This window comes from Triturus cristatus, chromosome 3_2 (genome assembly GCF_964204655.1).
Source record: "Triturus cristatus chromosome 3_2, aTriCri1.1, whole genome shotgun sequence".
Lineage (NCBI taxonomy): Eukaryota > Metazoa > Chordata > Amphibia > Caudata > Salamandridae > Triturus > Triturus cristatus.
Window position 1 is genome coordinate 814018821 of NC_140584.1, and position 24893 is coordinate 814043713.

Genomic DNA, 24893 nt, shown 5'->3' on the forward strand with positions numbered 1-24893 from the left:
ATGGATCACGGGTCGATTAGTATGTGAATGAATCACTTATAGATATCTGGAGCTGGGTATTTTGTCTGTTTTCTTCTTTTACCAAGTTTATTAGAGAGATTGTCTCATTTGTGGATAAGACTGTTCGAAATGTTTTTATTGTAGTAACGATCAACTATCCTTTCTCTTCATTAAATTAGGTTTATGGACACATTGGTGTGAACTAAATGTGTGCCTTAATTTGTTACATTTGGTTGTCTAATTTTGATTACTTAATAGTCTAGAACAAATTCAGAGGAATGATTGAGATCAATGATAGGATACATTTTGGTAGACAATATATGTATTTAATGACTTCTATTGTTCATGTTTTATTGTTGAGTGGAACGAGAACTTTGACTATGTAATGAGCAAGAAGTTTGCTTCGTAACAATCATTAAGAGGATAGACTAATGTATTAAAGCATGTAAATGAAGGATTTAAACACTGTAATAGACCCGGAGTTCGATTCCACTCATTGTTTTCATAATCAATTCAGTCTTTCTTGTCAATATTGGTTTATCTATTTGGTGGTGTGGACAAGTTGAAATATTTGTTATAACGAAATACATAGTTTTGTTTTCATTTTATTATCAAAATGCCTTTCAATCCAAAAATAACTGGGTTTATACATATGGTGGTGACAAAAAAAAAAAATATGTCTTAAGTCGTTAAGTTTGTCCATTGAACTTTGATTACTTCATAGTCCAGAATAAATTCACAGGTATTTTGACAAAAGTTTGCTTCCTAATGATAGTTAAGAGGTTAAAGTTGTGTACTATGACAAATACAGGAAGGATTCAAGCACTGTAACAGGCCGAGAGTTTGATTCCCCCCTCATTATTTTTGTGAAATATTTCAGTCTTTCTTGCCAATACTGGTTTATTTATTTGGTTGTGTGGACTATTTGAAGTATTTGTTCATTATAATGAACTGTAAAGCCCATAGTTATATGATCATTTTTGATAGACTTTAATATTTGAGGCAGAGAACTGTTGGTTTCTTAAAGTTTACTGTTTACTTTAGATTGTAGAATTTATAGAGAGAGTAGAAATGTCACTTTTGCCCATAAAGAGGATAGAGTATGGGGACAAAAACATACATATAAAAGACTGAAATGTGACAACAGGCAGAGAGTTTGAGGACCCCTCTTTCCACTACATTCCAGTAAGAGAGTAATTGTTGTTGTCCAACTTGTGAATTTCGACTTATTTTAAGATAAATGTATTATATGTGCAGCTTCTTTTCTGTATAGATTAATATGTCTGCAGTTTCCTTTTAGTTGAAATCAATATTGAAATATTGGTGACAGCTGGGCGTCAATCAGTTAACTTTTTCATTTTGAACAGGTAGGTTATTTAAATTGAGCTAATTAGCCATAACAGCTATTTGAAGATAGTTAATTACCTTGGAGTGAGGTTTGGAGGTTTTGGGGAAAGGTGGGTAGTAAAGAGCAGCGATATTGTGGATCAACAAAAAACCCGACTGTGGGAGACTGAGATGAGCTTGCACGAAGAGGATTTCTGATGTAAAGTATTAGTCTTTAGATTACTCTAGTTTAAACGTGTGAGAAGAAAGCTTAAATTATTGTTCCAGTTCAGTTCTTTCACTATATTGAGAGGGTTAGGATGCAGGCGATCAATATGTGACTTGAAATCTTTTATTATTGTTTGATGGCGAGCAGTGTTCGTTTATTTAGTGTGAGCAGGGTTAGGAGTTGTATGGAAAGACATATGTGTACATTGTTATACTCTGGGAATAATAGGAATTAAGTGATTGTGAATTATGTCTGCCGAGAGTCTGAGCAGTGGCAAAGATGGAGAGAGATGGGACACAGCAGGAGTGTGTCAATTTAGAGGATTGCGAGTTGCGGACAGCAACTACTTTGTAATAATATAATCAATATGGATGAATTAGAGAGCGGAGGTCTTTGGTTGTGGTACTATCAGTGTATGAAGGATTGGTATGAGCTAGCCCGTTTTGGGGTGATAATATTTAGGGATAGGGATTGTGAGTATTGATAAAGAAAGGTTCTCGGAGTGATCTTTATATTTATAGAATGACAGTCATTGACATAAACAAGTGTTTTTAGAACTGCTTAAAGAAACAGGATTACGTGCCTGTAAAAGGGAGGATAAAGTAGTCATTTGAAAACAGAGTGGCTTTTGACCATTCAATTACTATTATGGTAAGTGCAAACAATGGACATTTTAGGGTAGTAATTGCTTTTACAAAGACTTGTTCGTTGATTTACATTTTCTCTTTACATGTTTTTTGATATACTTTTTTTTTATATATAGTCATTTGTCTTGAGATCAGCACTATAAGTAAGAGAAGGTGACTGAGCTCATTTGCAATACTAAGAAGTGTTTTTCTACCAATTACAGATTTCCCCCACAATACAATGCCTAGACAACTGTCTATAAAATATGGGGTCTATTCATTGCTTAGTAGCTCTCTGTCTGATCCAAATGATACATTGGGTGATATCTGAATTAATCTTCATGGTGGAGGGGGCGTGGCTTGGGAAGCCATCATGGTGGACGCTATCTGAAGCAGCTCCGTCTCGCCAAGCCTGTAATCCGGCATCATCTGCTGCTACCACCTCTTGGGCGGACTCAACGTCAACCGGACTGGAGGGGGGCCTCCAGGGCTGCGCTGAGGTCGAAAGAGAGTTGCCCCGGGACCCTGGAGCTCAATCCTGTAGTGGGGCCGCCCAGGCCTGGCCTTCGCCCACTCTGCGTCTTTGAGGGAGATTCTCACTCAAAATGTATTAATTGCAATCTACTTGGAAGGAGCAGGATGGGAAAAAGAAAAGGAGTCGAAAACCGCTGCCAGGAAAATTTACAGGCCATGTGAAGATTCATTTTCTGAACAGCCTGTATCACCTACGTTAGTCAAGACATTTTTAGGGACGGTGTCCTGAAAAAATACATAATTTTGTTGCCGCCATTTCCTCAAAATTGTCTTCGTTCAAATGAACTTGCCACTCTTCTGGGGAGTCAGCCTTTGCTTTGCACATTATGGAAGTATTAGAATAGTTAATGATGTGTCTGTCAGAAACCACGGCTTTCTAATAAATTTATCAGAAAATTATTAAGTGAAATGCACCATTTCACTCCATTTTCAAGGTCTTCTACTGGCCAACTCATTTGCTTGGTGTAATTTGGGGTGGTTACTTACACCACACTACTTTCAAAGATAATCAGCTGCCACTGCACTTTTACTTGGGAAGACTTCACTAATTAGATTACAGCTGTACTGAGAAAAAAGATACACATATTCGTGAAATTAATGAGAAACCCATATATTACAAGTTTAAATCCCGCTGAGCCGACCCAATGTCTCACCCCACAAGGATTATAAAGTAGAATTTACCTGACAATAAGTAACAGTGGTGCCATGAAGCTATTCAGTTTGTTGTGTGAAGTGAACGATGGTCACTATCATTGGTACTCCTAAACCTGGTCTAGATTTCTGGGCTTAATGGGTACAGAAGCAGATATTGCAACCTTAGCAGTACAGCCAGAGTATGACTGCCAATGCAAAGCACTCATATCACCGTAACTAAAAGTGGTGTCTAGAAAATGACAAGAGGATTCAATGAATCACAACCATATATTTCCTCTAGATTGCTTCATAAAACTACTATTTATAGGCACAGCTGGTTGGAGCGTTTACTAAATAAATTAAGACTAACGTTTTAGAATCACTATCAGAAAATGGGTTCCCATTTCCCATACACATATGCATTCATTACAGAGAAGAGGCACGTGCCAAATCTGCACAATCTTCAAGAAAGGAAAGACATAGATAAAACAAGAGTGGAGGAAAACAATTCCAACTATAAAACAAAGATGGAAGCCAATCATAGGCTGAAGGAGCAGAAGAAAATGGCGTTAAAGATTCTTGCCCTCACGTGTCACCATAAATTGAAGATCAGAAGAGAAGCAGCAAGTAAACAGTATACAAGGCTGAACCAACATCCAGCAGAGCAAGGAGGGCTCCGGGACTGTTGCTTATCCTCAAAGCGGTTTCCTTAGCTGTGTCATGGTCTAGGCGGTTTTTTGGAGCCATATTCATTTCAGGCTTTTTTACATTGAGCGGCCTTGGTCCAGAGGATTGTTAGTGCATTGTACAAATACAATTCTTAAGAATATTGAACACTGATATGTGCATTATATTAAGTATCTGTCCGAGATAAAGAGACGGTCAAGGTATTTACGGACGTTCAGTTATGAGTGCAAATTTGTTTACTATATATTTGCAAATACAGACAACACAAGTAATGGCAAAGCCAATAGGTTTTGCCTATGCTAGTCCAAATAGAAGCAAGGAAATGGGAGTAGAAAATGAACTTAACCAATGGTAAGCAATGAGCTGGATATGAACCCCCCGGTAAGCTAACAAAATGTCCTGCAAGTAACAGCGTTTACGCCGTCTCAGTCAAGACTTAAAAAGAATGTAAACTGCAGAATAGATACTGCCAATAGGTGGAAACAAATGTAAAAATGATCGACAAAATCAAGTTTGGAAATTATTAGTGGGGTGGAGAATATTTTTTCTTTCCTGAGAAAGGCACTATTTTTAATGCAGGAGGTTAAATATCTTATTCTTGGCTCAAATGACCCAAGGTACAAAATTGGTATTACAACATGAAATGTTGAGGTTCTCCAGGCATCCACTCACAAACCAAGCAACAAAACAAAAAAATAGATAATTTGAGAGTTTGAGTTTTGGTGCTATTCATCTTCCCATTTGACACAGATAATGGCACCATTCAGATTTGCAATATCATTTTGGGAGATAACCGTGCTTTGCTTACATAGATGTTTTCTGGTGTCCGATATAGCCAACCTGTCTGTGCCAAATTATAACCATCCACAATGATGCAGATGTGATGCAATAGCATGAGCCCACTCCCAGGCCTGTACTGCCAGCCATTTGCAGCTAGCTATTTATTACGTCTCGGCTAGACTGCGCATGCGTGGTCTCTTCAAAACATATTGTTTACATTCAGTGGGTTTACAGCCTGCCTATAGATTATCATTTGTTAGATTCAGCATAGCTCTTATAGCCTTTATTCCCATTTATCATGGCATGCATGAGTCATGCTTCTTCTTGCGTTAGGTTGTCCCCTGGAGCATGGACCAAGTACTTGTGTCCATCCACTGTTTCCATTCTTGGAGCTATTTTGATGTGTGTTCAAGCACTCTATATGAGTCCTTTTGTTTTCAGTCTCTCCTTTCCCAGCTTGAAGCTAGTTTGTGTGATTGCTCCGTTCTGTTTCTATTGCTACCCTGGCCCAGTGGCCATGAAACGCACTGCTTCTCTCTTGTCAAACCATGGCCGCGTGCTTCCCGCTGGGTTGTTTCTCTGCTCACAGTGACCAGCGCCAATGGGAGCTCACTTGTAATGGAGGGCCTCACTGTGTGGTGAAAATCCCATTGTTGGCACAGACACCCCAGGCTATGTCCTTGCTCAATAGGTAACCCAGTAGAGACCTGAAAAGCAACTGGCTTTGTGTGGTCAGCTCACATTAGTCAAAAAACATCAAGCCAAGCTTGGAAGAGAGAGCATAAAACATGCGGCGCCACTGGGGGCACATGAACGCTTTCATGTATGGACTGGGAACAGAGACACTTACCACCTAATGGTCCCTACCCATACTCCATCATAAAGACCAACGCTCTCTTCAGTTGTGACACTTCCAGTTTTTTGTCCGTTTACACTTTTCCCATTAGCGTATCTAGTGACGTTAAGATAACCCAGCCACACACTTATGTGTTTTTTGCGGCAATATCAAGGCTTGTGTCATTTGAAACCTTGTTATGAGTGGCTGTTTTGCAAAAACAAAGCAACTACGTGATGTAAAGGGAGTATGCAAGGGCTGCATATACTTTACGATGCGAGCTAGAGTACCTACCATACCAAAACCCGTGTTGTTTTCCTTGTCCCGCCCCTCCTACCAGATAAAAAAGTGCTAAAATTTGGCGAGCATTGGCTGCGTCATAGCGCTTTTTTCCCCAGCTGTGTTGCTAAACATGGCTGTTCAACATTGACAGATTAAATAGCTATTGCATTGTCATGACCTATTGGCTTTACGAATGCTTGTTTTCTCTGTTTTTACTCGTTTTAACATTAAAATATACTTCTAAAAGCCACACAACAGAACGGATGAAAATGCGATTACACAGGTGAACCGGTTATTTACAGCCCATCATTACCGCAAGCAAAATACTATATTCCTCGGGGGTAAACAAAGAATTGTGGTTTTAATTGTTTCAAAATAATACATTATACTGTTCTCAATAATTTATGTAGTGCTTTAGAACACTTAAGAGGCCATAATGTGCAACGATTCATATTAGGTTCATGTTGCCCTTTTAGCATACACAGTTAAAAAAAAGGGTGAGGGTTGGAGTTTGAAATAAATCGAGGCGTAGGGTGAGGAGTGTGATGTTCAGAAATGGGATCCAAACATGGTGTGGTGAACTGGTAGATGGATGAGAATTAATTGACTAATGCATGCAAGAAGAACCTGAAAAGAAAAAGGTGGACTTTAAATAGAGGGCACTAAAAATAACATTAAGTGAGTGTCCAAATTCGTTTTTAATACCACATAAAATTAATAAAAGCCTCTTAAACTAAGAAATTTAAAAAATCGTTTTCCACTTTACAGAGAGAGTCATGTTTTGGTAGCATGCACGAAGGTGCCAGCACTGAGATAAATCGGATCTAAAACCTATCGCGTTTCAAGGCGAGATGTGGAGATTCTGTAATCCCAAAAATAACCAAGGTCAGTGATAAAATGTATTCAGTGACTGTACTTACTGCAAAGACTGCTGAGCAGCCACAGAAAATCCAACCTGTCAGCGTTTAGACATCATTATGAAATACAATGGCACACAGGAAGTTCACTCACAGAAGTAACAAAAACATTACTGATAAGGAGAACACCTTAGCTCTTTACCCATCAACAACACAGTTAAGCACAAAGACAATGCAACAAAAAAAAACTGTGCCCCGTGAACTTTCCAATAAGGCTAGTATTTAAGATGAGCAAAAATCTTGATTAGGGCAATGTAATCAAAATCGCTATTGAAACAAAATGCATTAGTAACAAAGTACAATGTTTGCCATTACCATTAGGACCATGGGCAAGAAAGTTGAAATGCCGCCATTAAAGACAAGAAAGGCCCTTAGCATTGACACGCCCATCCCATAGTTATTATACATTAAACACATATATACTCACACACTTTTAACTGATGATCTGCTAGCATACTGATAAAATCCATGCACATAAGCGGTCCACCCTAGTGTGATGGTCCAGAAATCACTTTGTGTAGGTCACCACATTTAATTAAGGCAACACCATGATGTTTCACATTTTAAATTGCTCGTAAACTAATATCATAACTTTGCCCTTAAAGCAGCACTGAAAAAAAATCTATTTTTGTCCCCAATGGTGTCCTTTTCTTGGGCACAATTTTAGCGGAACCCTTTGATAATACTGAAAAAAAATGAATCTGGAAATCTAAATTTGTGACAATCAATGTCACCTGCCAAGCATACTCCTGTCTGGACTTAGGACGATATGATCAATGTCCACCATTAGGATGTTGTGGGACAGGTGTAATAAAGTCGTCACTCCTGGTGACACTTCCGACATGATACGAGAATAAACACAATTACTTTTTTTGAGTTTCTAGATTTTCTGGCGAAATACAAATTGATAATCATTAAGGAACATATAATATCTCTGTCGAATGAAAGAGTAGACCTCAACATGTCAAGACAAAAATTCAGCAAATATCATTTCTAGAAAGAAGGATTCTGTTTCTTAATAGATTTCGCATTCCAAGGCTAATTTAAAGTCACCAAATAAGGAACCTCTAAAATTGGAGGATTTTCAGGGGGCACTTCCCTTAACTCCTACATACTATAACTGAATTAAAAACCACAGATGCATTGTCGGAGCTGTTCAGACTGCTTATCACTTCACCAAGAATGACAATAAATGTGCACAAATTAACTGCACTTTAATTATTCAGTTAAAAAAAAACACACAATTCGGCTAGCAAAGCAGTATCCAGCATCAAAATTAGTTCGAGCTGAAGTTTCACAGTACACCCAACACAGAAAGCAACACGGGTTTTCCTTGAAGCGGTGTAGATGCTGACAACACAGACGTATCACCGAGTTAGTGATTACACAATAAAGTATTGTGTGCTACATTTGCACTGCATATGTATTTTATTGACCAGATCCCACAGTTCCACTCCCAAAGTACTCCACCCCTCCCCTCTGCCGCCACCTTGCACATGTTGTGTCTATGACTATAATGACACCCTTCCTGTGTAATTACTGAAAGGCGGGGGGAGGGGGGGAAGTACAAACCGAGCAGACATTAATTATCGAAATACACGTTTCACTGCAGCCTGTCACGCTTTGCTTGACAATTGAGGGTTGTATGCATCACAGGCGAGCCAAGTATGCACAAAGTTCGGTCAAACCAAATATTGGTTTAACAGATACCAGCTTTTGGTGTAGCCAGATTAATATGTAATGTAATTTTTCTAGACCACTTTATATAGACGATTGCAATTAAAACAAATTCGTTTTTTTTCTAAAAGGGAACACTGTAATAGGGCACATATAGATTTTATATGCTTGCATGTACTTTATGAAATTCATCGATATAGTATGTAATCTTTACCAATCAACACCATTAAAGGCACTTTCCAGAGCTCTACAAATAATAATCCTTAGAATTAAGGGTCACGTCTGTTGTTGGTGGATACGAAACTGCGCTGAGTCCTGCCATGAATTAAAAGGACACTTTGTATTTACTTTCTTAAATATGGTATAATTGGTCTAAGTGCAGATGATTTAGTATAAGGGATGGACTGAAACTCTTGAATCAATATTAAATCAATCTGGCGATTCCGCAGGTTTCTATTCCATTGTTTTGATTTTGCCTGCGTCGTTATAAGACAGTAACAACATGTCATTCGAGACAGGAAATATCATGTGCACTCTTAAATTGAGCACACTTTACTACTGCGGCAGCCTAATAGTCTGTCTTCCTCGGCATTAGACAAAACAGAAGCGTCTCAGCCTTCAAGACGGCACATCTTGAGGCCTCTGTGGCACAGAGAGTTTGGGATCTAAGCTTGGGTATACAGAAAGGCATGTATCAATTTTGACCATCGAGGATTCTCCCTAATACCAATCGCTATCAACTCGTCTGTGGCATTACAGTCACAGTAGTCATGCGTGTAGCCCCCCGCCATCCAACACGCACCCCTCATAAGGGTGGGCAATAGTCTATCCAGTTGTGGCTGGCTAGTGACAGGCCTAGTAAGGGCGGTGCCTAGCTCACAGAATCGTGAGAGAAATACATTATATTACATTATGATTTTGTAGCCCGCACAAGATCTACGTTTCCCCAATGCTATTCCCTACAGACACGAGAGCCTGCTTTTGCCTAGTTACCCTGCTCCTAAAACGATCTTGAGAAAAATTGGAAGGCCAGTTGGAAGCCGGCGGGAGAAGGGGCTATGGGGAGTTAGCCAGAGGTTGGTTTGAGATTACAGCGCAGATGCTGGGGGGGCAGTGCATGGGATGAGAACGGATAGGGATAATTCTCACTGTGTCGCATTGTTGTAAGGGGCACTTACCAGCCGCAGTGCTGAACAGGGCCAGGGTGGTCAGGAACAGTCCGAACGGAGGAGGCATATCCGAGATCCTGTGGACAGCAATGGCCTTGAACCTTTAAAACCCTAAGGTACTTGTTCCTGCTCCGACCGAGCTCCTCTTGCGGCTAGCGGGCATCCTGTGGGCTCAGGCACACCCTGATCCCGTCAGGGAGCAATGGCTATCAGAATCCCGGACCTGAGCAGAAATATCACAGTGTCTTATTTTCCACGCAATTTCACGATGTCGAAAAAGCAGCTGGCTGGCGGATGGCACATAGCCCCCCAAAATGCCAATATTCCAAACGATTAAAGGGAGCTTTGGTTTCAAAGTGACGAAAAGTAAATGTTAATGTTCGCATATCCAAAAAATAAGACTATGTCGTAAATAAATCACGGAGATAAAGCGAAAGACAATCTCAAACAAAGCAGTCTATCTTCCAAACGCAGGGAAATGGGGAACGTCCGATGAAATTCCAGAGTGGGAGTTTGTCACTCCGGCTGCATTCGTGGGGTCGCAATCAAAATAATTTGTATTAAAAAAATAAAATAAAAGAACAACTCCAAATAATTACAATAAATATAATAAAGCCAAATATGTATTCACGAACAGCCAGAGGTTATGCACCCCTTTGCCAATAACCCCCAAATAAATTATATGATATGACCACGATGGTGGCTCCAGGCTCCAACACCCATATCCGGACAGGGCAGGCTGTACCGCGGCGATGAAGAGAAGTTTCCTCTGCGGAGAAGAGGGTGATTGTGCGTGGTTCTGTATTTTTTAATCCACGGGTTGGAGTCGTCCGCTGCCCTTTCGGGCCCCGTGCGTTGTTACTGCACCTCGACCACAGTCTACGCCCGGGTCAGCGCCAGACACAAAGGTGGGGGAGGGCATCCGATCCGGGCTGACTCACCGGCGGGCTGCGCTGCGGCTGCTGTCTCCTCCTGCCAAGAGTCTGCCTGCCTGCGCCAGAGGCAGGTCCTAGCAAGAGGACACGCCCCCTCCAACCGCAACTTCACCAACTGCTGCCATGGAAGTCTTAAAGGGCCTCGAACGCTAGACCGCGTATAAAGTTCAGCCATGTTTGGTGTACATAGGCTCACCAATATACATATATATATATATATATATATATATATATATATATATATATATATATATATAAATATAGAAAACATAAATTAATCCAGATGAAGAACCACCTGCAGTACAGGAAAGACTTTAGATCTGCCACAGTATTGCTTCATGGATGAAACGATCGTACGCATAACTCGCGGTCTAGTGTTAAAAAAGAGGGGGAGGGGAGCGCGTCGCGCTCTGACGGTAGCCGTCGTGGGGCCAGGCTTAACCTTTGTTGCTTGAACTATTTTTAATTCGGTGACCCTTCACGAGATCTTTAGAACTGCCTTAGACGGTGACTTAATGCCTGGCCTTGACATGGCCACAGCTAATTCATTTCTTCCTCACGTTTTCGCAGCCTGGCGTAAACCAGGAATTTGTGCAACTATGTAATTTAGTACTTTACTTGTAATGCATTGTGCTACTATGTAAACGTATGATTTTGAACACTTTCTTTCTGATTTACAAGGAATGGTAGCCTCGCATTGTCACGTCTTGTTTAGAGCCGGGTAAACCTCCCTGAACAGTTAGCACCACACCAATTTTGCTGTCAGTTATCGATGATTGCCACTGTATTTGCGTTTTTATATTTTTTTGGGGCGGTTTCAATAGTGCGAACTCAAGCCGATGGTATTGAAGCGCGTTACATGATTACCAGTAATTTTACACAGTGTAACAATCATATTTATTTATTTTTTAGGCACAGGGGGATCAATGGAGATGGCCGGAATAACAGGCTGATTAGCCGACGCCAAAACCAAGAAGCTGGTTTCCCGATTCTAAAGTCTGGAACTCTCGCTAAAACGCCAAATCTTTGTAATGAAGGGAAATGAACTGTGCAAGTATTCTTTATTAGCAACCTCGTTCCGCATAGCACCACTGTACGATCAGCAGTAAAGCACAGCAAATAATGATCCAACATTCTATCCCCATGATCCAATATATATATATATATATATATATACATAACACTGAGAGCACTGTCACTTTAACACAGACCGGAAGGTGAAACAATTGCAAGTGAAAAAAATGTATTTATACGATCAGGTAACTTCATGGCGTGTCATGTGATCAAGGCTCCGCGGAGTCGAAACGCGTCATGGCTAGCATACCTTGAGTGAATAAAACCAATTATCGTATGCACCGAATTGTGGTCCGTGCTCCTTTCTGTCGACGTGCAGGCGCTTTCCAAGGCGTAGGTGAAGGAGTGCTTTGGATATTTTAAACCGGTTTTTGTCTTCTCCGGTTTCACACGGACCCCCCCTCGCTTTTGGGCTGACAGCACACAAAGAAGACGTCGTCTGGCAACTGACAACAAGAAGCTAATCCGGGAGGATTATCGTCGGTTCAGCCCCCCAGTAACGGACAATCAGTGGACAGCATAACCTACGAAGCAAGGCGAAGCAGGACATCACTAACTCGAGCCGGAGGACCCGAGGAGTGCCGACAGCAGCCGGGAGGTAGGAGCTGTATCCCACAACGTATTTATACTGGGTAGAGGGGTGTGCTTAAGACTTGGACAGTGAGACCACTAAGTATTAACTAATAGTCCCACGGATCCCAAAGTCTCCCTATACACAATACATTTTATCAAACTCAAGGACATGTCAGCCGACACGCTCAGAGATCGCGAGGCTGCCGCTTCGGCGATGTTCGACGATTCAATCACGCCAGACACAAACTACATAGCCCACAATGCACCAGCAGCAACAAGGAATACAAGTCTCCGTGACAAATACCGGAGCTTAGAGAAGCTCATGAAAGGCGAACAAAGCAAGTGGTGGGAGGGCCGCTCTCTTCAGCGTTATCTGGATGTTGGAAGAATCCCCCGGGGGCTACGCATACTAATTGCCCCCAGTTACGAAACACCAGATCCCCAGATGCTTAAAGAGTGGGCAGAAATCAATTTAGAATCTTCCAAAAGATTGGTGATGTTGCTTGTAAAGTATGCAGAGTCAGACCGCCTCAAGTTACAAGCACAAAGAGACATCCTGAATGCGGAAATAGAAGATATGGACCAGAAAGAGGAATCCAAAAAATTTAAAGAGGAAATGCAACTACGTTTAAAAAAAGAGGAGGATAAAATTAGAGAACGCAAAACATATAAATATCATCGTGACAAAGCGGATTATAAAAAAATATGAAAACATGAAGATATCCAAATTAAGTGCAAGTTCCCACACAAGACCCACGAACAACAAAGGATTACAACAAGCCAACTCATCCACCTCAGACCTGAGTTCAGCAATCGAAAGTGAAACAGAGGCAGACATTCAAGATAAAAGAGTTCCAGTGGCAATATCTCTCGCGGAAGAACTGGATTTTTTAGTCGAAGAGAGAAAGCAAATACTTCGACCAAAAAAATCGCAACAACAAACAACAACAACAACAAAAACAGTCACACGAAGAGAAAGGAGAAGGGCACAGCAAAGGAGATTCAACCAGGCGGTATCAAACTCGACGGTGGAACCGAAAGTAGATGATGAACAAACACACAGCAACAGCATCACGGTGACCAACTTAACATCTCTGGCCCTCAACACTGCCGAATTACAACTGTTGTCACTAGGACTATCTTTCTGCCCAGAAAGTTCATTCACCTATGCTGCAACCAGAGTCGATGTATATAAAACCATTCGAAAATTAAAACTTCGAAAATACCATTTGATGAAAGGGACAAATCCCAAAGACACAGCAGCATTATCACCTCCTCCCATTGGGTCCCCCTCAATCTATGGCCTAACACATGAGGACATGCCACTACTAAAAGACTTACAATCACTGGCTTCATCCACACAGGCCCAGGTTGAAGCAGCAACATCAACGACATCGGTTACTGAACTATCAAAATCAACATCGAAGTTCAAACCACGTTCAGTTTTTGTACCCATTATGCCAATGGATGCCATAGATGTATACCACGAACAAATAATCATGGGATTAAAAAATTTGAACCTAAAGATTAATAAACCAAACAAAGAGACCATCAAAACCAAGATGAAAAAACACAATATCAAATACAATCAGCTTATGAAAAAGTTGTCCAGCAATCAAGATATCGTTATAAGAAATGCCGATAAGGGCAGAAATCTAGTAATCTGGTCCAAAGAAGATTATAATGCAGAAGCCCTCAGCCAACTCACTGATACACAATGTTATCGGAGAAGTGATCCTCTAAGACTAAAATCAACATATGAAAGCTATTACAGTAAACTTATGGCATGGAGAAGCTTGGGGCTTCTAAACAAAGATGAATATGGTTTCCTTCGAAACAACACTCCTACAACTCCTGAAATTTATTTTATACCAAAATTGCATAAAAACCCTACCAAACCACCGGGGCGCCCCATTATTTTGGCGAGAAATAGTCTGACTGAAAACACGTCTCAATACATTGACTATTTCCTCCAGGAGTTTGTACAGGCACTTCCTTCATATCTTAGAGACACTGGCGATGTTTTAACCGAAATCCACAATTTTGAGTGGAAAAAAGGATACCTATTAATAACTATGGACATCACAGCATTGTACATGAGTATCAACCATATGGATGGTCTCAAAGCAGTACAATACTACCTCGGCAAAAGGGCAGCAATCCACCAAGCCCATAACAAGATGCTCGTTGACATGATTGACTTTTGTCTTCACAATAATTTATTTGCTTTTCACCAAGCTACGCCTGCCTCCACATGGGGTGGTGGGAAGAACTGGTCTTACACAGAAAGTTTACGGACATTCTAGATAACAATGTGAAATGTTGGTGGCGTTACATAGACGATCTGTTTTTAATATGGGATGGAACTGAGTTGGAGGCAAAAACATTTGTTGAGAAGCTCAATACAAACGATATCAATTTGAATTTCACATACGAAATTAGTGCTTCAACAGTCACTTTCTTAGATGTGGAAGTCTATATACACAATGAGAGTATAGAAACCAAAATCCACCGAAAACCCACCGAAAACCCACGGCAGTCAACTCAGTACTTCACGCAACTAGTTTACATCCCAAGCATTTGGTACAGAGTATCCCATACGGAGAAATGATCCGGCTAAAGAGAATCTGTAGTACAAAGGAGGAACTATCAAAAGCCCAACACAATAGCCGGACTAGATTCCTCCAACGAGGGTACTTTAAAAAATGCATTGAAGCAGCCATCTCTAAATGTGCCATGGTAGACAGAGAAACTCTTCTAAAAATGCATACCAAAGATTCGTTTAACCAAACACCCAACATAACAGCCAGTCCCAAAATTGATGAATTCCGGATGATATTAGGTTTCAGTAAGCAAAGCCTTGAAATAAACAGGATTGTACAGAGAAGTTGGCCTCTAATAAGAAATGACCCACTTTACCTGCAAAATTGTCCATAACCAACAGAAGGGCACCAAACATGCGCGATAAACTAGTGCAGAACAATCCAATGGCAAAACCCAAAGGCAACTGGCTTAGTCAGAGAAAGGGCTTTTTTAAATGCAGCAGTTGCAAAGCTTGCCAATGTGGCATCAACACATTGAAATATAAGACTGCATTTAGTGACAGGGATCAAATTATTAATAAAGCCCTTTCCTGCAAAACAGAATATGTAGTATATGTCCTCGAGTGCCCTTGCAGGCTTAGATACGTGGGAAGTACCAAGCTGCAGGGGCACAAAAGGATACTACAACACATCCGAGCTATATCAAACAAAGACCCCACTTATCCAGTGGCTCGCCACTTTGCTGAGCATCATCAATCAGATCCTAAACTTCTCAAATACTACATAATTGATTGTGTGCCATTTAACAAATGTGGTGGCAATAGAGAGAAGATTCTTAGACAATTGGAGACTCGTTTTATCTTAGAACTAGACTCCAAAAGCCCCAATGGCCTAAACGCAACTGAAGATATATACACTTACTTGTGACCCAGTTGCAAACAATCGAAAAATATATGTCAGTAGTCTAATACCATATGACTTTTTCGCCTTCCAGTAATCTTCCTATGAAAAAGTAATATCAGCTCACAACAGATACTGCTTGTTGGATTTTTAGTCTATCTTAGTCTTGCTAAATACAGATTCTATACTTGATGAGTCCAACCAAGACAAGATAACAATAAGCAGCCTCATCGTCCAAAGAAGTCTCCTTTTAACAAGGATATTAATCACACACATCCCCCTGTTTTTACCTTACACATATTATTTTAAGGTCTGGTTTTTTTAGGTGTCCTTTAAAATCATAAAATTATTGTCAAAGGCTTTTTTCAATAATTTGGATAATTTGCACTAATTTGCACATAACTTTTGCACTGTTTTTCAATCACTTTCATTGTGTACTAGGGGTTAGATATCACGTCACAAAGTTACAACACAGTAGCATCATTTACCATCATATAATCAACACATGCAGAGATAAAAAGACACAGACGTGATATTTAAATCAGTATTGTGAATTCAGTAATATTGTGATTTAAACTTTTCTGGAAACAAAATCCATAAGTTTTTATCTACTTTTATCTTTGTTTATAATAATCTTTTAAAAACTGAAATTACCGGTTTTATAAATATTTACATGTGTGATAAATGTTATTTATACATATTTATTTATTTATGTATTTATATATTTATTCGGATTAACTGAATAAGAGATCAATATTCACCAATAGTTGGATGCTCAACAAACATGCAAACAATTTTACATGTATATATATACTGTGTTGTACCTATGATCTCCAATTTGTGGCGGTGGTATTTTACCGAGATGTACGAACAGACAAACCAACCCCCAATGAAATATGTAAACATAACACTGAGAGCACTGTCACTTTAACACAGACCGGAAGGTGAAACAATTGCAAGTGAAAAAAATGTATTTATACGATCAGGTGACTTCATGGCGTGTCATGTGATCAAGGCTCCACGGAGTCGAAACGCGTCATGGCTGGCATACCTTGAGTGAATAAAACCAATTATCGTATGCACCGAATTGTGGTCCGTGCCCCTCTCTGTCGACGTGCAGGCGCTTTCCAAGGCGTAGGTGAAGGAGTGCTTTGGATATATATATATATATATATATATATATATATATATATTCACTGAAAAAAACATAGGTTTCACACATGTTATAGTTAGCTGGACATTTCACTCGTAAAAAACCAATGAAATTCCCCCGTTATAGTTAGTTCAGCTAACTATAACTCGCGCGCCCGCAATCCACTGCTGATGATGTCACATATTACATCACTCATGACATGGTCAGCGACATCACTCATGACATCACTCATGACATCTCAAATGACATCACTGATGACATCACTGATGACATCTTCCATTGAGTATGTGTTTCTGAACAATTTTAATATGTTTAATATATATAGGGAAAGGCCTGTTGAAGAATGAGTGGGTGTACAAGTGTGTAAATGGATGATTTTCTGTGGTGCGTAACTAACTCTATAAGTGAGTCATTAAATGTATCTTACTGCAGACTAGTGACTAAACTTTGTAAATGTCTGTATGTTCTGTATGTTGGTGTATAAGTGGCTGCATAGTTTTGTGAATACCTATATGAGTGTCTATATGAGTTATTGATTGCTTGTCTCAGTATCTGTATGGGTTCCTGCGTGTTTGTGTGGGTAGGGTGTGTGTGACTCTATGCATAGATGTGTGAATGGGTGATTCTATGGGTGCATGGTTTTAAGAGTGCATCTGTGATGGACTGTATGGTTGAGTGAGTGTATGTATGGGTGTGTTAGGGATTGAATGTATATCTCAGTGGTACATTTGTGACTAACTACATATGTGAAAGGCAGTATATATGCGTGTAAGAGTATATAAGTGGGTAGATGTGAGAGTGTGTGATTGTGCGAGTGACTGTATGGATGAGTGTGTGCTTGTATCAATGATTCTATAAGAGCGTAAGAATGTGGTACTATTTTTATGATTAAGTGAACTTGAGTGTGTATAACCGCATAGGTGAGTAAATGGGAGTGTAATTATTTGCATGACTGACTAGGTGTGAGAGTACCTCTATGGATGATTGGTGGTGTGTGAGTGTCTATATAGGTGTATAAATGCATATGATAGTCTTGTATGGAGTGACTGTAAGTATGAGTGACTGTACAGGTGAATGAGTGGAGGTGTATGTAGACCTAACAGTTAATAAGTGGGTATGTAGTTATTGGTATTGGAGTATGTGTGGTTTTGAGAATGGAACTCTGACATTTTGAGTCGGTGTATCAAAGGTTATATTAGGGTGTGAGAAGATGTGGTAATTTATCACATGGATGACATCATCAGTGATGTCATCAGTGATGTCATTTGAGATATCATCAGTGATGTCATGAGTGATGTCACTGACCATGTCATGAGTGATGTAATATGTGACGTCATCAGCAGTGGATTGCGGGCGCGCGAGTTATAGTTAGCTGAACTAACTATAACGGGGGAATTTCATTGGTTTTTTACAAGTGAAATGTCCAGCTAACTATAACATGTGTGAAACCTATGGTTTTTTCAGTGAATTTGCAAGGTTTTTTAAATGCTAATTCCTAACTATAACGTGTGTGAAACCTATGGTTTTTTCAGTGAATTTGCAAGGTTTTTTAAATGCTAATTCCTAACTATAACGTGTGTGAAACCTATGGTTTTTTAAGTGAATTTGCAAGGTTTTTTAAATGCTAATTTATGAATGTATTATTATATTTTTTAAATATTTATTTTACAATAAACTACCTATATATATAGTTATAGATTAACTTTATCCTGTAATATGGAATGGCTCAGTTATTTTTTTAATTTGGATAGAGTTGAACAGCATAGTTAATATCTTCTATAAACTTATAAACACTTAAAAAAAGTATTTTTTTTTAAAGACTTTTTTGGCCGTGCGCGCACGGTGCACGCATGCGTACATGCTCCACGTACGCATGCGTACGTGCTCCACGTGCGCATGCGTATGTCATGCGTGCTCCGTACGTCATGCGTGCTCTGTATGCAGATGCGCGTGTGCTCCGTACGCGCTTTCTCCGTACGCGCATGCGCGCGTGCTCCGTACGCGCATGCGTGCGTGCTCCGTACGCTCATGCGTGCGTGCTCCGTGCGCGTACGCGCATGCGTGCGCGCACCGTGCGCGCACGGTGCTTGCACGGCAAGTCATGTGATTTAGAAACAACACTTTTCATTGGTTTATAGTAGTTTCAGGTCATGTGATTAAGAAACAACACTTTTCATTGGTTTATAGTAGTTTCAGTTCCAGAAACTTCCAACACCACACCCACTCCCCTCATTATTACTTCTGATTCCCTGGGAGAAGGAGCTGAGCAGCTTTTCCAGTACTCCAGTACTTTAGAATGGCAGAGCAGCAGTCATCTTCTGGGAGTGAGCAGGTGACCCTTATGAGACAGAGGAAACAGAAAGACTCTTTTATATGGCAATTTTTTACATTTCCAGAGGGGCAGAAGAAGGTGAATGCACCAAAAGTCACCTGCACTCTTTGTGATCGTGTCTTATCAAGAGGAGATCCTAAAAAGAAATACTCTTTTAGTATCTTCACTATGATCAGGCACGTTAGAGATGTACATCCTGTGGCTTATGCTCGAGCTGCGAAAGAAAACCCTCCAGCAGCTCAGCCGAGCACATCCGCAGCAGCTCAGCCGAGCACATCATCGGCAGCTCAGCCGAGCACATCATCTGCGGCGGCAGCTTCACCTGCTTCTGTTCCTCTGGATATACACCCTCTGTTTAAGAGGGTGCATATACGGTGTAATGCGTGCAATGCTCTTCTCTCTTATAGGGACACCAGCATTCCCCTAATAGAGAGCAAGATACAGCAGGACACGTGCGGCACCCTATAATTTTTGCCATTTTTTTGTTCCTCTGTCCCTCTATTAACACAACGGCTCTTTTTAGAGCCACCTAACATCTAAACACTTAAAATTGAATTTTAATTCTATTTTTTTAATGATTTTTTTCCCGCCGTGCGCGCACTGTGCGCGCACCCCGTGATTTAAAAAAAAAAAAAAATGTTTTTTTCACCCTTCATGGTCCTTCAGGGACCCCCTGACAAAAGCTAGGGGGTCAGGAACTCTGTACCCTGCCCCTTTTCACATTCTCCACCTTTCTTTTTCACTGTCACACACAAAATGGCAGACAACACTTCCTGATTTCGACCGATTCGAATGTTGACTGACATGTAACCACCAATCAGAATTACGCTGGACATTTAACTCGCACGCGTGCGCGGCTATAGATATTTATGTACTTTTAACTGCAATTTTCTCAGGAACTACTGAACAGATTGACACCATATATGCAAAAGGCACATCCCTGACCTGAGGACTACCTCTTTGCCAAATTTCAAGTAATTCTGTTCAGCCGTTCGGGCTGTACCTTCGACTAAAGGTCCTATGGGAAAATGCATGGGGAAAACGCGTTTTGGGACCCCCCTTTTTTCTCAGCCCCCGCTTGACGAATCACCCCGAGACTTCCAGGGTAGGAGCTGAGTGGAGCGCCCCATTAGTTTTGAAACTTTCGCGAGGATCCGTCAACCCGCACCAAAGTTATTCAAAATAGCATTTTCAGATTTCCTATGGAAACACGGTCCTAACTATAACTATCTACTGGCGACCGCCAGTAGATAATATATATATATATATATATATATGTGTATAAAAAGCAGTTCTCGCTTTGCAGCGAGGTAAAGACGCACTCACTTGTTTACAGGAAAAATTCAGGCAGATTTATTAAGTTTTGCAAACATCGAGTACAAAGGGTAAAAACTAATAGCGATGCCAGAATCGTAAAAAGGAAATGAAAACTATCAAGTATGGCTCACTCAGGAGCATGAAAGAAGCTGTAAATAAATAAATAAGGACATGTGAAACGGACATAATGCATGACTTGCCGAAAGAACAATAAAATATAAATAAATTTTGTTCTAAAAATGTAAGAGAGACAAGCACACTATTCACTAAATCACTTTGTAAAATTTAAAATGTATACACCACATTAACCACAATGCACCAAAACATGAAACAGGAAGTAACTGTGTGCAGATAGAAATAAAAGAAGGCCTTTTCTCTGTATTACACAATCCCGTGAACAAGGTCAAAGTCACTTGACCGAAACGCGTAGGGCATGGCAAATGAATAAAAAATCCGTCTGAATTTTTCCTGGAAACAAGTGAGTGCGTCTTTACTTCGCTGCAAAGCGAGAACTGCTTCATGGATACCGGCGTGGCTCTGCCGGAAAATAAATGCACCGCCCCTTGTAATTGAGCGCCAGCGTCGGAACTTGGACTGGAAACCGAAGACTTAAACTTAGACGCGAGGCAGCCGCCACATCAAAGAAAACCGGACAGCATGTAAAGAGGATTCCTCCTCGGATGTCACAGACGGATCACACAGGCAAGCAGTAATCTGATCCTGACGTCGACGGACCGAGGAGACCTCAACCGGAGGGTGGAGGACAACACAGAAAGCCGACATCTGGTAAGAATAACTCCATAACCTGTTTTCTCTACTAATAAGACTCATTACGGCTGAAAGCGGGTAAATAAGTGGCAAACGGGGCTTCATAACGATAACGCACCAACGCGATATTGCTTCCCTAAAAGCACTTTGGCAGCAGTTGTCTTTCCGAAGTGGGAAGACATAAAATAACTAACTAACTGGTAACATTACAACAAAATAAAACAGAGAGTTACTAACTGGTTTAAAAAAAAGCAGTGCTTGAATCAAGCAAGCAAATGGGAAGGAAACTTGTTTCCTAAGCGGAAAGGGATATAATATTGGAAAAACACAAGTTTTGCCATGGAAAGAAGGGAGGCAAAAAGAAATGCTGAATTGTCTGGACTTTTCACAACAGTAACTTTACAACGACCCGAAAGAGGCCAAGTAATACCTCAAAGTAGTACCAAAGAAATACTGAGATACTGGGAGAAACTTTCAAAGAAAGAAATCAACAAATGGTGGGACCTGATAACACTGCAAAAATATGTAGAGGTAAAAAGAATCCCCATAGGTCTACGTCTCATGCTAATGGCAGGTCACCAAGACACAAGTGGGGAACTACTCCAGGAGTGGGGAGAACACCTACTGGAATCATCCATGGGACTAATACTGATTTTAATAAAGTATATAGAAAAAGCTCAAAAAGAAATCAGGGGAGAATTAAAAGAAAAAGAAGAGGAAATTAAAACAATTACCTTATTGGAAGATATGGCCAAACTAAAATCTGACATCCTCAAAAATCTGGAGAAACATGAGGATAGAGTGAAACAACGCAAACAGCACAAGTTTCAAAGGGACAAATCAGATTTTGAGGAAGTTCGAATCTTCACATTTGGCAGACAATATGAAGTGGATAAAAGTAAAGCTTGGTTGGAAATAACTAGCAGAGAATTCTCCAGCTATGATTCCCTAACGAGTACTGATGTAAGCGACAATGAGCACACGGCATCAGTAGCATCAGATATGAGAAAAAAGACCGATTTTTTAACCGAGATGCGATTGGCATTAGAGCAACAACAACAAAAAACACCCAAAGAGGTGGAACAAGCAGAGGCCGGGGAAGAGGAACAAGAGGAACGAGAGGAAGACAAGAAGAGGTCAGAGGGGCAGGGGAGGAACCAAGAATGGACACATGGACGAAGGATCGATTGAGACAATCGAAGAAATAACATCATCAAGCTCACAAGAGCTTAATGTGATTAACCTCTCCGGAAAAATCTTAACAGACATCGAAAAGAATGTTCTCAGAAAAGGTCTCAATTTCTGTCCAACAGCTCACTTAGACATTGCCCAAACTAGAATCGATCTATATAAATATACAAGGAAAATAAAGTTGGCATAAATACATACAGATAAAATGAAAATAAATTATCCAGCAGAGAAAACACCTTCAAGTAATATGCTTCTCGCTGAAGATATTCAAGGCCTGGAAACTTTATTGACAATGGGGGTAGAAACGCCATCACAAGAGACAGAGGTCTTACTAGAGTTAGAAAAATCACAACCACCCATAGGAGCAGGGTAAAGTGGCCTCAAACCAAGATCAAGATTCTATCCAACCCTACCATCGGGCAATAAAGTGGACTTATTCCACGAAGCTTTAATAGAAGATCTATATAAAATGAAGCACATTGATGTAAAACATACTTTATCGATAAAAGAGAGGGAAGCATTAAATAACCTCCAACAGGATACCAATATTGAAATAAAAGCCGCGGACAAAGGCGGTGACATCATAGTCCTGGATAAAACAGATTACATGACTGAAGTAAATCGACAACTGATGGACAAAGAATGTTACCATCAACTAACAAAAGACCCCACTAAAGAAATTGGAGAGAAATTGAGACAACATCTACACAAATGGCTGGAGAGAGGACTAATCAATGCAGAAGAGCAAAAATACCTAACATGTGAGCATCCAACCATGGCAACCTTCTACTGCCTACCAAAAATACACAAAAGCAAAGTACACCCCCCGGGGAGACCCATAGTCTCCGCCAATGGATCTATTCTAGAACCCATCTCAAACTATATTGATCACTTCTTGACACCACTCGTGAGAGATCTTAGCTCCTACCTACGTGATACTACGGATCTTTTACAAAAATTGGAAGGAGTGACATGGCAACCCAGCTTTAAATTAGTAACAATGGATGTAGTCTCATTGTATTCTAATATTGAACATTCAATTGGACTCCAGGCCTGTAAGTACTTCCTAGGCAAAAGAAACATTGAATATTGTCAACACAACACAATGTTAATGGAAATGATCACCTTATGCCTGGATAATAACATCTTCACGTTCAACAAACACATTTTCAACCAAATAAAGGGGTGTGCCATGGGTTTTTCATTCTCCCCCAACTATGCAAATTTGACCATGGGTTGGTTTGAACAACAGGTGACCTGGACCCCAGAGAATGATGAGTTCCTGGAACAAACTATTCTTTGGCTTCGTTTCATAGAAGACCTCCTGATTATCTGGGACGGCACAGAGTCTGAATTTAAAAGTTACTTTGCAAGATTAAATAACAACATATTAAAACTGCAATGCACTTTTGAAATCAGTGCCAAACAAGTAACTTTCCTCGACACCAATATTTATGTGGACAACAACATGCTCCACACAACATTACATCGTAAAAAAACATCCACCAATGTGATACTACATGGGGAAAGTTTCCACAAAGACACTCTAAAATGGAGTATCCCCTACGGGAAATCCCTAAGACTTAGGAGGAATTGCTCTGCGGACAATGAATTCAAGAAACATAGCCAACAAACAAGTGACAGGTTCAAAAAACGAAAATATCCAAGGAAAGTAATTGAAAAAAGCTTGCAGAGGGTGGCAAACCAACAACGAATGGATATACTCAAAAAGACTACATCAAATGTGGAAGAATCTCCCAACCAACAAGCAATAAGGCTTATTACAACACATAGTGTGGAAAACAAAAACCTAGTCAAGATCATAAAAAAACATTGGGGTATTTTACAACTTGACTCAACGTTGTCAAAGATAATGGGAGATCATCCAAATGTAACATATCGAAGAGCAAAAAATATTGCTGACAAAATTACGCACAGCCACTTCAAAGAAACACCAACTACAACATGGCTACAAAGAGAAGGCTTTTGGCCATGTAAACGATGTAAGGCGTGCACAATTGCAAAACATATGAGAGAGTAGGATATCCAAAAGGGCACCTAATGGAAGATCAAGCAACATCTCACCTGCAAAAGCAATTATGTCATTTACATGGTGGAGTGCCCATGCAAGCTACGTTACATCGGAAGCACCCTCTTTGAGGTCAAGAAAATAATTCTTGAGCACATTAGAGCCACCATACATAAGGATCGCTCTAATGCGATACCAAAACACATAGAGAAAGAACATGAAAGTCGGTGGGAATGTTTCAAATTCTGGGCCATAGAACAAATACCATACTAGGAAAGGGGAGGAAACCGTGAAAGGACCCTGCGTCAAAAAGAATCAAGACACATAGTTGCTTTTAGAACTCTAGATCCGAGAGGCCTCAATCAGGATGAAGAACTTCACGT

At 40.3% G+C, this 24893-nt stretch overlaps 1 protein-coding gene across 3 annotated transcripts in view; it reads right to left on the reverse strand.

Moving 5' to 3' along the window:
* BMPR2 (bone morphogenetic protein receptor type 2) overlaps positions 1–24893 on the reverse strand; it is a 626887-nt gene that overhangs the window by 495256 nt on the left and 106738 nt on the right. For 2 of the 3 annotated variants that reach the window (XM_085648966.1, XM_085648965.1), the window contains exon 1: positions 9705–10708. The exons of the other annotated variant lie outside the window; for it this stretch is intronic. In XM_085648966.1, coding sequence (XP_085505092.1) covers positions 9705–9762 — 58 coding nt within the window. In that variant the 5' untranslated portion in view covers positions 9763–10708. Of the gene's footprint in view, positions 1–9704; positions 10709–24893 lie in introns of those variants that run through there. 3 annotated transcript variants of the gene reach the window in all.